This window comes from Denticeps clupeoides, chromosome 7 (genome assembly GCF_900700375.1).
Source record: "Denticeps clupeoides chromosome 7, fDenClu1.1, whole genome shotgun sequence".
NCBI lineage: Eukaryota > Metazoa > Chordata > Actinopteri > Clupeiformes > Denticipitidae > Denticeps > Denticeps clupeoides.
In genome coordinates, this window is record NC_041713.1 from 16,117,330 (window position 1) to 16,130,368 (window position 13,039).

At 44.4% G+C, this 13,039-nt stretch overlaps 1 protein-coding gene across 2 annotated transcripts; it reads right to left on the bottom strand.

Annotated features, from left to right (window-relative positions):
• Nucleotides 1–1,164: 1,164 nt before the first annotated feature.
• On the bottom strand, nt 1,165–12,645 carry LOC114794357 (dual specificity mitogen-activated protein kinase kinase 6). Of its 2 annotated transcripts, none has more exons than XM_028986861.1 (12): nt 11,224–11,360; nt 6,638–6,701; nt 6,435–6,483; nt 6,210–6,323; nt 5,281–5,400; nt 5,095–5,211; nt 4,673–4,721; nt 3,742–3,869; nt 3,587–3,664; nt 3,218–3,357; nt 3,074–3,119; nt 1,165–2,891 (listed from the first exon to the last, which is right to left on the bottom strand). In XM_028986861.1, exons 4-12 carry the CDS (start codon nt 6,246–6,248, stop codon nt 2,814–2,816), a joined length of 795 nt encoding a protein of 264 aa, XP_028842694.1. In that variant the 5' UTR covers nt 6,249–6,323; nt 6,435–6,483; nt 6,638–6,701; nt 11,224–11,360; the 3' UTR covers nt 1,165–2,813. The 2 variants fall into 2 exon arrangements, with proteins under 2 accessions (XP_028842694.1, XP_028842693.1); XM_028986860.1 differs by lacking the exon at nt 11,224–11,360 and adding an exon at nt 12,439–12,645 and having other exon boundaries at nt 1,167–2,891.
• Between the last annotated feature and the right edge of the window lie 394 nt (nt 12,646–13,039).

Below are 13,039 nucleotides of genomic sequence, written 5' to 3' on the forward strand. Positions count from 1 at the left end.
CAACAGAATACTCGATTCAAAAAAAATATTCGATAGTTGCAGCCCTAGTGTTGTGTTTAGACATTGGGGAACATGGAGGAAACGTTTGTGAAATGTGTTTTAGCATTTAAGAAAAAAAATAATATGGAACTGGTATATACACCGCTCAACAAATTAAAGAGAACACTCAAACAACACAATGTACCTCCAAGTCAATCACACTTCTCTGAAATCAAACAGTCCACTTAGGAAGCAACACTGATTGACAATCATTTTCCTATGCTGGAGCAGGACGAGCACTGCCAGAGTCCTGCAAAATGACCTCCAGCAGATGTCAGAAACAGACTCCATGAGGTTGGGATGAGGGCCCAACGTCCACAGGTAGGGGTTGTGCTTACAGCCCAACACCACGCAGCATGTTTGGCATTTGCCAGGAGAACACCAAGATTGGCAAATTTAATAAGAATATTTCATTCAGATCAGATCATTAGGATTTCTTCAAATCTTATCTTTGTGTTGCTTTATATTTTTTAGCAGTGTGTGTATATTTAACTGTACAATTGAAAATAAAAAGTTGAGTATCTTTTTGACAGCATGGCATTTTTTTCCTGGCAAACATTCCAGTGTTGGAACACTGGAGCAGTCAAATGATCCTAAGCTCAGCGATTGAACTCAAGATGGCGCTTGAGAACAAAGAACATACTGTGAACATTGTCTGGGATTTAGGGCTTGGTATTTAAAGAGTAGTGATTAATTTAGTAAGTTGCAAATGTTTAATGAATTGTAGTTATATTTGAGAATTGAGATATATTTAAATTGTGCACTGTGGAACATCAAATGTAAGACTGCCAGGAGATAAGACTGACCTTATCTGACCTGGAGGCAGTGAGGATGTACGATGAAAGCTCTGGCTGCCTGGCCTAATCTCCACTTACATTACTTCCCATTGCAAAATTACACCACTGCTTTACAATGCACTGTCTGTATTCCAGGAGCAACACTGACAGAGAGAGAGAAGAAAAAATGCCTTGTTCGCTCTGATTTAAAAACTTTATTCCATCAACATGACGTATTATACAGACACTCAGAAAAAAAAAAAGAAAACAGCACACACCCTTACACACATGAATTGATAAACGCGTAAAATTCAATCATGGCCTCATAAAGCAGTCGGCTATTAAAAAAAAAAAAAAAAAAGGCAACCCCTCTGCAATGCTCTGATAAAGTGCAAAAGTTCAGCTCATTGCATCTCAAGTGCATCCCCAGTGTTCTTGGACAGGATAATGCCTTTACTGTATCTTTCAATAAATTCACAAGAAAAAAAGGGTGCCAGGGGCCATTAACTGAAAGAAAGGCAAAAAGCACATGGAGCAACGTATAATGTTCTGCATAAAAAAAGTTCAATCAACCTGCGGGGTGGCTTCCGAGGTGGATGATTTGTATTTAAAGCGGTCATTCGATCAGAACATTTGACTCACTGGTCTAATACAAAGAACGTGCAGCCGGTTGCACCTAGAAGATCAGGGAACTACTGGACGATCTCCTCCTCAACAAAAGCCTCTTTATTCAAGAATAAGACCTTTATTTCGGCTTCCACACACTTCTAATTGCAAAACGTGAAAAAGTAAAGCCTCCAGAAGCTCACAGAGACAATCCTATTTTCTTTAATCAGACGTTGAAATGGTTCTACTGATGGGCAAGATGAGCAAAAACAACGTAGAAACCGAGCAGCTTCATAATGGCATTGTAAGATGTTTGGTTATTTCACAACCAGTTTCACTTAAATTCAGTGGATGGCTGGTTGAGATCACTGAAGGCTGGTAGGTTAGCGTTCAAGGTCAAAGATCACAGAACAATAATAAAAAATAAGGCTGAACGGGCCATCCTGCCAAACTCAAACCCACTAGCATTCAGAGGATGGCTAGCAGTTTAATTATCAACCTGAATCCTGATTGGGGGAGGGGTATGACAAACGATGACCTCTGACACCAGGATGTGAGGAGGACCCATTTGGATTACTGTCTGCATAACTAGTGCAATGTGTGTATTTCCCACACGTAGGACATGTGGACAATGGACACGTGGACAATGGACCAAACCGCAGTTCCCACACTGTCCACAGTAAGTGTCAAGCAGGTCCCGGTCCCTTAATGATCCACGTGTGGCGTTTTCATGGCTCAGACTGGATTTAGCTGAGCGTGAGACCACTCCTCAACTCATGAAACAGAGAGCATTCATTTAAATCAGGGGTAAGCAGGATGTGGTTTACTAATGGCCGGGACTTAATGACCTGGCTGCAGAGGTGCCATCTCAGTAGTGGAGAACATATGCTCCTTGATATGAACACTAAGGCGTTTGGGACGGCTGTGACCTCTGACCTTTGTTTGCAGGGGACAATGAATGCAGTTGCAAAACCAAGTGAGGTAAGCAGGATCTGCAAAATTAAATGAGACTAGTTAAGGCCACACCTCTGCAAGGACCAGAACGGGATGTACGTAAACACACAGTGGGTGGTTCACAGACAGAGGTCATTAGAGCTGCCCTTATGAAGCCCCTCTTTGAGGTGGAACTTGTACGATTGACATGGAACTAAAGAGTTTCTTGTCAAGGGACCAGTCCATAAAGCTCAGAGCTGGAGGTCAGCGCAGGGGAGAGTGGGTGTAGACCTGCCCCAGTTCATAGTGCACACACTCTAAACAATTGGCGTACGTATGAAGGGGTGTGGGTCTAATCCGGGGAGTCGATCTTGTGCATGTGTCGAGAGGAGGGCCTGCGTGCTGCTTAGTTCAGTCCCTGCCGCCTTGTCCCACCGTTTTCCGTAAATCGTCTGGGCCTCAGGCGCTGAGGATGGTCTTTACAAAGCTGGCCACATCCGTCTCCTTGGAGTCATGCAGGATAAAAAAAGGCTGTTTCTGGGGGTGGGGTGTGGGGTTCGGGGGAAGTGGGGTGGGGAGGAGGTGATGCAATAGTTAGGGTGAGTGAGTCAAATTGCTCTCTTTCTGGCTGCGAAAAAGACTTTCCTTTAAACAAGTCTGACCTCTGGTGGTCATTTCAAATAAGAAATCAATTTCAGAATTATATTACAAAAACAAACCATGAGCTCTGGGTAGGCAGGCCTCTCTTGGGAATTTTTTCTCAAGCTAGAAGGAAACCCGGAAACATTCATGTAAAACGTGAAACATGAATGTAAGGGGTTCTGGACCCCTGGATCGATTCAGTGAAGTGGGCAGTGCCTCACCAATTGGAGGTGAAGTCCACAAACTCGGGGGAGAAGCGGTCGGCAGGCAGCTGGGGCGAGGGTTCATCCACCACCTGCTTGAGCTGCTGAAATGGCGTGCCCCACGAATCATACGGGAATCGCAGGATGGCCAGTTCAATCTACCATAGAAGGCACAAACGCGATCAGATGCATATTTCAGACGTTCCTGCATGGCCAAAAAAGATGCTGAGCATGCTGTAGGCATGTCCTAACATGGCGTACCGTGTTAAGATACAACCTTTTTTCCTGTGGCACAGTGATGTTTTGCAGTGAAATGCTACAAGATGTTCAACTGTAATGTTAGCTACGAGCATGTTTCATGCAGATGAGTAAAATAAAAACACTTACCAACGTGATTCCTAAACTCCAGATGTCCGATTTGACACTGTAGCCCTGCTGGTTGAGATCTGGGTTTATCCGCTCCGGCTGGAACAAAGGAACTGGGTTGCAGTAAAAGTAAACAAGGTGGACAAGGTGGCACTTCGACTGAGCTGAAAGCTCACCGCCATGTATGGCTTGCAGCCTGCGTCCATGGTCTTCGCCACTGAATCCACCAGGTAGCCGCTGATCCCGAAGTCACACATTTTCACCTGGCCTTCTGTGTTGATCAGGACATTTGATGGCTTCACATCTACAGTTTACAGAGGAGCAAACTTGTTCATACCAGAAACGCTGATTATTATACATTTCCAAACACGTATGCAAATAGGCTCTAATACACAAATTAACTTTATTAATAATGAACAATATTAGACAAATAGAATGAGCCTCAAAATTAAAATAATAACATACTAAATGCTTTGATTCATACAATTTACAGAACCTAGCAAGATATTTATAAAATCTGACAACTCATTAAATGAACAATTCTGAGAACAATATTCCATCATCAGTGCATGACAACTGCATCAGTACCAAAGTTAATGTGTATGGCTACTTGACTGAATAATATGCCTAAAAATTTAATTAAAAGCATTATCAGTAAACAGTAAGGAAAATAGACATATTTTCAAATATATTAATTATTGTATTTAGGATAGAGATTGATCAAATTCTATAACCAAAAACCAAACAAACAAAAAAAACAGGCAGTGCTTAGAAAAACACTGAACCAGAAACAATGCAAAAAATAAAACACAACAAAGATCCAGTTGTGCAGTCCAAATGCTATCGTTCTGTGCCTTTATATAATACAAATTGATAATGTTAATAACCATTTTCATACAATCCATATTAGAAACTGCAACGGAAGGCATCACTAAAAGTTGAATAGTACATGCAGCACATTATCCTGCCCGTTACAGATTAAGAAAACAGAGAGGGAGAGAGAAGGAGGGAAAACACAAAAAAAAGGATTAATCAGGATTAGTCAGAGTGGATCACGGAGAGCCAAGTAATCTCAACCAATACTCAGCTCACCATAGCTTTATTTACCTCTGTGTATCACAGACATCCTATGCAGATGTTCCAGGGCTTTGACAATCTAAGGAGAAGAGAGAGCGGGAGGAAGGAAGGAAATATTAGCCAGCAGTAATGTCTCAACAGTGAATCACACTGAACTATAAAACAAAGCTCCAGAAACACAGATTGTAGTATGTAGTATGGCGATAGGGCTGCCTGGTATCCATCAGTAACGGTGGGATGCCATTTTTTTAACTCCATATTTCACACCACAATGGCACTAAATACATTTAACCCCAATTAATTACCACAGACATCTTCTCTTCATTATTCAGTAACTATATGCTATTAATGCAATAATTCAATGGAATAAAAAAAAGACAGCATGGGTGACTGGGCTCAAAATGGGTGTTAATGAGTTCACTAATGAATTAAAAAAAAAAATTAATCCTTACCGATACAGTGATTTTCCCCAAAATGTCCTCAGGGATGGTCAAACCCTTGGCAATGACCTGCTTGTAAAACTTGTCGAGAGATGTGTCCATGAGTTCCATGCAGATCCACACATCGCCCTGCAACGCCATAAGACTGTGGGTTTTTGTGTCTGTGTATGTTATTTGCACTATGTAAAATGGACGTACTTCCCTGAAGAGCGCTCCATAGAAGGTGACCGTGTAGAAGCAGTCCACAGTCCTCATTGAGATGTCCAGGTCCATCAGCAGCCTCTTCTGTTCCTGTGAGTTCACTGTAGCCCGTATTCTCTATTAAGAGGGAAAAAAAACAAAAACAAATATCAAACCACAACTAAATACATTTGAGCTATAATATAATTGTATTACAGTACGAAGACAATCATTAAACATTTCATTTAAGGGTCAAATAAAAGTGTAAGTACAGTCAGAAAAGTCCTTAGAGTGACCATAAATCACACAATAACAGGGGTGTTAGAAAATATTGATACAGCAATATATTGCAATATTTTTGCGAATGTGATATTGTATCTATACAGGGATATGAAATATCGATTTTTTTGGTATAGAAATTTAGTCCACCGGGTGGTGCTGTCAAGCATTTTCTTCAGTGAGGTCAGCAGAGATGAGAATCAGCGTGCGACTACAACCTTCAGTCCTCTAGATGGCGCTGCACAGCTGGGCACTTTCAATTACGGCTTGGCATTTCAGGCAGAGTGAAATCGCAAGACATGACAGACCGATCACAGCATCATGTATTTCAGCTCCGTTTTTACATTTTTAGTGAGCTGAAAAATATTGCAACATGTACAGTATCTCAATATTTTGCTATATAATCATATTGTGAGATCCTTGCCAATAAACACTCCTACATAATAACGTCACTTTGAATATGAATCTGCTTTATTAAAATGTTTTCAGCTGCAATGTCATGTGACACTGAGCGACGCATTGAGTGATGGAACTGTTTCATTGCGGAAGGCTCAAAGCACGTATTCATGTCTTAAATGAGAAGGGTAAAAGCAGATTTTTTATTTATGATGCTGATGTCCTCTCAGTTATCCTTTTATACATGATAGGAAGCGAGGTTGACTGCTCACCTTCACAGCCATGATCAGGCCACTAGGCACATGTCGCATTTTGTGCACAACGCCGTAAGCCCCCCTTCCCAGCTCTGCAATCTGTTCCAAATCATCAGCCTTCACCACAACGTTCTGACAAGAAAAGGAAGCAGGAACATTAAAGGAAAGCAGGGAATACTTCTTGGATTTGGAAAATAAAAGTAGAAAAAAAAAACATGGAAAGAAAGTTCACCAGAACCATACCTTCTCTCCAATAGTCACCTCTGCCTCGGAGTTCAGATCTCTAGGAGGCCTGAGAAAAAGAAAAATGGGTAAAGACTACGGGATTATGGGATTTTGGAGGCGCTATGTAACACTGGCTGTTTTCACCAAGGTAAAGTATACTAGTTACAAGCAAAGCCAACCAAGGGAAGAAGAGGAGAAAGGAGGCGAGACTTGTGACTTACGTTGCTGGTGGCTCCGGGTCTACTGGCAAAAGCTTGGGGAGCTTCTTCTTGGGTGGGTGTTTACCTGTTGAAAGATCACAGAAATAATTGTTTGATATATTTCCCTCAATTAATTATTTCTCACATTTAAATAAACATAAAAAAAATATATTTGTTTCTTTAAGTTCCCCTAAAAGAAAACAGCAGGACGATTTCTTACTTTATCCCCATAACTAGTGGTCAGAACTATGAACAAGCGTGACATGTATGTAGTACTTGTCGTGCCTTATTACTGGGGACTTCAATATAAAGTTATTACAAAAGCCATACAAGCAGTTTGAGAACTTGACGTGATGCACGGGACACAGAAAACCAGTCCCACTTGTTAAAACCAACTTCCACAATACATTTCTGTGAACTCTATAAGCAATCAGACTGAACTATTGCACCAAATATTTCAATGTATAATGGGTGTCAAAACTGTCCAAAACTTCAATAAAATAATGTTTATGCAATGCCAATATATGCAACTAAAACGACCAAGATGGTGTGATGCACGGAACAACAATGTCCCCCATCTAAAAGCTACAGCTACCTGATGCACTGTGCCTATTTGATAATAATGATATAATTGTTATGATAATAATTTGCCTTGAATTTAATTTAAAGTAGTAAAAACATTGTGAGAAGTAACCGTGTTTCAAATGTCTGCAAAACCTTCATTTTAAAAATTACTTTAAAATTAAATGATGTTCCACATTATCTGGGTATGCATCTTAAATATTAGTAATTAAAAAATATAAGTACAAGTAAAAGTGCAAACATTACAGAATTTTTTTTTTCAGAGAATCGCCCAGTAGAACATGTAAGCAGTATGAAGAAAGACTTCTTGTGCTGGAATCACAAAACCCATGATCATAAATATTCATACAATACAATGCAAATTATTCATAACTTGGTGGACATCTTATTTACCCCAGATTGACTGTAGAGTTCTAACAATGCAGCCTGACCTGGTCCACCATGCTACATAAAATCATTCTGATCCACCGCCCTCCTTCATCATCTATCACCCCATGGTCACACCATGATCTTGCACCAAAAACCCATCACAACACCCCGCTATTTTCCTGCTGAAGAAAGTTCAAAATGCCCTTTATTTTAATGTAATAGGAGACAACCGCACAAATCATGATGGTGAAGATATAAACAGATTACATAAAAGCAGAGCATTACACATCTGAACATTTCAAAGCACCACAAGTGGCCTGTAGGGCAAAAGAGGTCCTCAGGATTTACAGAAACAAATAAAAACAAGACATAGAGACCTGACAGTTATCTTTACTGTTGGGGGGGATTAAATATCCCGTTATAGGTGTGTAATTATTCCTGTTGTCTGGAATATTTACTTTTTATAAATCAATATTTAAAAAATGGGATGAGGATGATTTGAGATGCAAACCCAGTGTTCCCAGATTGTTTGCCAAAACACAAAACTGCTCAGACTACTTAACATACTTAAAAGAGATTTAGATTTTTCAGCACCATTCCCAAAAAAACTGGAAAAAAATGGACTATAATCCATTAAATCTGGCAACGCTGAGCGATTATAAGCACTGTAATTAAACTGACTTTCTGCCATTCCTGAAGACATAACATCTCGATAAACAACACCCCAAAATATAGATGGAATGAGTCATGGAATTCCCCCCAAAAATAAATAAATAAATAAATAATTCTGTTTTTATGCAATTTCCCACTAATCAGAAGGTTGCCGGTTCGAATCCCAAGGTGCCACTGAGCAAAGCACTGTCCCCACACACTGCTCCCCGGGCGCCTGTCATGGCTGCCCACTGCTCACTAAGGGTGATGGGTAAAAGCAGAGGACACATTTCATTGTGTGCACCATTTGCTGTGCTGTTGTGTATCACAATGACCATCATTCTCTTTATGATGTATGAAAACTGACGAAATACTGACACACCCACCCACGTTTGCGTTCTGCATGCCCGTCATACCACACTTGTCAGAAATGAATTGGGGCAATGTCCAAAACTGCCTCAGCATATAAATAACTTGCATATAAATATTATTATTAATAATAAAATATATTAATTATATAGGTATGGGGGCAATTTGACAGTTCCGCATATATCACTATTTTTCTCGTGTTGAGTTTCTGACACCCAAAACACAAACTTTAATAATGTTCTCCCTCCCACTACCACACCCACTACAGACATGCAATATAATTCAATGGATTTGATGGGTGTAAGTGAGTGCTCTCACACTCACACAAAAAGCGGTGCACAGAATGTTGTGTATGTGGCAGCGCCACTGCCGAACGGTCAGGGTGCCCATGCTGACCCATGTCCACCACCAAAAGCGCCATGTGAACACAGAACAGGCCCACAGAGCAATGGCAAAAGGTGGCCAGGTCTGATGATGTCCAGACGTTTGAGTGTGTGTCATTAACCTGGTATGTCTTCCAGACTCGCAAGCCGGCAGAGGCAGTGTGATGCTGTGGGAGTCGTTACTCTGGCACAGACCACCCGCCTACGTATCGTTGCCGACCAAGTAAAGCCATTCATGGAAACATTACTCCCCGGTGGCAGTGCCCTCAGCAGTATAATGTGCCAAGTTTCAGGTGTTGACTTGACCTCAAGGTTCTGCAGAACTCAGTCCAGTCCTCCATCGGCGCTCGACCTCAAGGTTCTGCAGAACTCAGTCCAGTCCTCCATCAGCGCTCGACCTCAAGGTTCTGCAGAGCTCAGTCCAGTCATCCATCGGCGCTCGACCTCAAGGTTCTGCAGAACTCAGTCCAGTCCTCCATTGGCGCTCGACCTCAAGGTTCTGCAGAACTCAGTCCAGTCCTCCATCGGCGCTCGACCTCAAGGTTCTGCAGAACTCAGTCCAGTCCTCCATCGGCGCTCGACCTCAAGGTTCTGCAGAACTCAGTCCAGTCCTCCATTGGCGCTCGACCTCAAGGTTCTGCAGAACTCAGTCCAGTCCTCCATCGGCGCTCGACCTCAAGGTTCTGCAGAACTCAGTCCAGTCCTCCATCGGCGCTCGACCTCAAGGTTCTGCAGAACTCAGTCCAGTCCTCCATCGGCGCTCGACCTCAAGGTTCTGCAGAACTCAGTCCAGTCCTCCATCGGCGCTCGACCTCAAGGTTCTGCAGATTTCAGTCCAGTCCTCCATCGGCGCTCGACCTCAAGGTTCTGCAGAACTCAGTCCAGTCCTCCATCGGCGCTCGACCTCAAGGTTCTGCAGAACTCAGTCCAGTCATACATCGGTGTGATGTCCATGGAGATACCGTCTTACGACACAACCCGACTAGACTGTTAGGCCGTGTGGTGCATTTAAATAAATGACAGTCACACACATAAAGCCATGACCCGGCCAGGCCCGGCCACGAGCACCGGACAAAGAGGGAAAGGACATATAATATAAATCGCCAGATGCTTGCCTCCGTGTCACCTCCTCAGCATCTCTCTTGTGACGTTCAATAAAATCACCAACACAAATTTGCAATCAGCAAATCATACGAATTTCCTGTTTGCTGACGGTCCATTTAATGCGTGAGCTCGAGCCGGCCTGAGCCCGACTAAACTGATACTAATGGAGCACGAACCTCGGGCCACGTTTTACACAACTAGTCCCTACAGCATGCAGGATTATACAGAGTTTGGGCGTGTTCTTGGGATTTTATACAGTTAATGTTTACTAATATAATCTTGGTGACCTCACTGCAATACAATTCTCTGCCCGCCACAGGTTGGGAAAAAAGATCCACTGACTTAGAAGATCTGCTCCTCATTGGTCGGTACCAGATACTATACCATACTTTCGTAATCCTATTGGATTTACTTCAACAGGTCAAGACTTTTTGCAAGTGAAAAAGGGGGACCTACTCTATATTAGGAAATATTATGCATACGGTCTTAATGTTAGGCCAATATACAACATTGGAGACTAAGCCATCATTTTATTCTTATTTTGTCCATTTAATATTCCATATTCTCCCGCTATTTTTCCCGTAGTCTGATTCAAGCAAAGTGAAACTATGCTGAGTCACATTTAACAAGCACTCGCAGACGTGAAAAACGAGCACCTGCCCTCTCTCGTAGTTTTCCTCGAATGCCCAGGAGCAGGCCGACTTTCGGTGACAGCGTCAGAGCTCTCCACATCGCAGGCGCGCCGCTTTCCGTGCAACTCAATTCTTAGAAAAGGGCCCGCTGGTCTTACTCAATTCACCGTACACAAAAAAAAAGAAGGCCCTTCCATTCACACGATGCACACTAATCATATCATGTCACCGTAAAGTAATCCCTGGGTACACTCCTGCGCTCCGCTGCCATGACAGATGACCGCGGCTCACGCAACAGGATGTGTCTCAGGCGCAGCGCGACCTGACGAAACCCGAGCACGCCAGGGTCCAGGGACAGCGTCTTAAACGGTTCTTAATGCCAGCACGGCGAGCTGCAGTAAAACCTCCCACTGAGGCAGGTGTGTCATTTGCAGTCGTGTCCAGCACTCGCACAGTCCCGTTCGAAAGCAGAAAAAACGGAATTAACCGGATCCCGCGCGACTGTTGAGGAACGCACCTGTGCGGCGTGAACACGACGAGGGTGACTGAGGCGACACGAAAAAACACCCCGGGGTTCAGGCACCGCCAGCGACGAACGCAAACAAAGGTGGACACCACGCCTCAAAAACAGGCCATTAGTACGACAAACACAGATTGTGTAACAGCGGCGAGTGCGCAGGTTCAGACGAGGGGGAGAAGGAAAAAAAAAAAAAAAAAAAACTACACACATAACCTGCGCCCGGCCGCAAGATCAGGCCCTTACACGCAAAAACACGGCAGCGGCCTGTTACGCAGGCCTCGGCGCGCTCCTCGGCGAGGTCATCGCCCTCCCTGCGGCTGTCACTCACCCAGCCAGCCTTTAATGCTGTTTCCAGCATGCAAAGCAGATAATGCAGCTAACAAACGAATAAATAGTCATTAAAATACAATAATAATAATAATAATAATAATAATGAAGTCGTGCTTCGGTTCCAGTGTGAGCGCACAGAGTTGAAACGGTGGGAGTGGAAAAGGTCACGCATCTCCCGGCGGGGGTCTGGGGCTCCTCTGACGTCACGCGTGCGGCTCCATTCGCCAATTGTGGAAAGAATGGCAGGAATGCGTGGGAGCTGACGTCACCGGGCTCCGCTTCCCTGTCACAGTCCGGCGTCACCGACCGCGACCTTTTCTCAACTTTTGTTCCACGTTCGTATGGCCAGTTGCGTCGTCTTCTCTCTTTCTCTCCCTCTCTATATATATAAATATGTATTTTTTGTATGCAACTGCTTGCTAACCGGCGTCGCCGTGGAGTTACGTGCGTGTTAACGTCACTCGTCCTCTCCGTGGGGGCTGCACGTTCCGGCAGGTGCGCGGCTCTCGGGCTAGTGCGGCGGCTAGCCCGCTACCAGGAGGAGGGGGAGCCCGGCATCGTGCTAGTGGCCCGTCCGTCCGTCCGGCCGGCGGGCTAACGCGGCGCGGCTAGCCGACGAGCACGCGCGCACGTGCAGACCCGGTCCGGCTCGTACAGGTCCGGCCCGGTCCGGTCCGGCCGCCGAGGCGGACTTGCAGCGAAACGAAGGCGCCTTGGGAACTTTGGCAAGAAAACAGGAAACGAAAGTGCAGTGGAAATCCGACCAGCGGGAAGGGAAGGGTGCCGTGCACGCGCTCGAATGCACCTCAATGTTTAAAGTACGTTTTTTTTTTGTAAAACTTTTACTAAATAACACGTACCAGCTGAGGGATGAAAACTTACCTCGCCTGGACTGAGACATTTCCCCGTTGCGATGACGAGGGGGAGGGGAATCACAAAAGACTTTGCTTTCTCTCTCTCTCTCTCTCTCTCTCTCACTCAGTCCATCTCCCCCTTTCGGGAGCTCAGAATGCAGCGCGGCAGCGTTGCCACTTCCTAATAATCTTCATACACACACACTCACACACACACACGCCGTGTCTCTGGCCGTCACCCGGCTTCCGCTGAACAAGATTTACGTGACTCACCAGAACCTTCCGATAGCGGCCCGAGCCGTTTCAGCAGAAAAGGCGGCGACCAGCAGCAGGTCCTCCCCGCGTTCACACCGCGCTGCCAATACACGTGCAACTCACACACAACCCAGTAAACCAGACCAGCCCAGTAAACCAGACCAGCCCAGTAAACCAGACCAACCCAGTAAACCAGACCAGCCCAGTAAACCAGACCAGCCCATTTAACCAGATCAACCCATTTAACCAGACCAGCCCAGTTAACCAGACCAGCCCAGTAAACCAGACCAACCCAGTAAACCAGACCAGCCCAGTAAACCAGACCAGCCCAGTAAACCAGACCAACCCATTTAACCAGATCAACCTAGTAAACC

Coding starts and splice junctions, on each gene's coding strand:
- LOC114794357 (XM_028986860.1), bottom strand. Junction 3,665..3,741: donor GCTGCAAGCCATACATGGCG/GTGAGCTTTCAG, acceptor CCTTTGTTCCAG/CCGGAGCGGATAAACCCAGA. Junction 2,892..3,073: donor CTGCCTACCCAGAGCTCATG/GTTTGTTTTTGT, acceptor CCCCACCCCCAG/AAACAGCCTTTTTTTATCCT.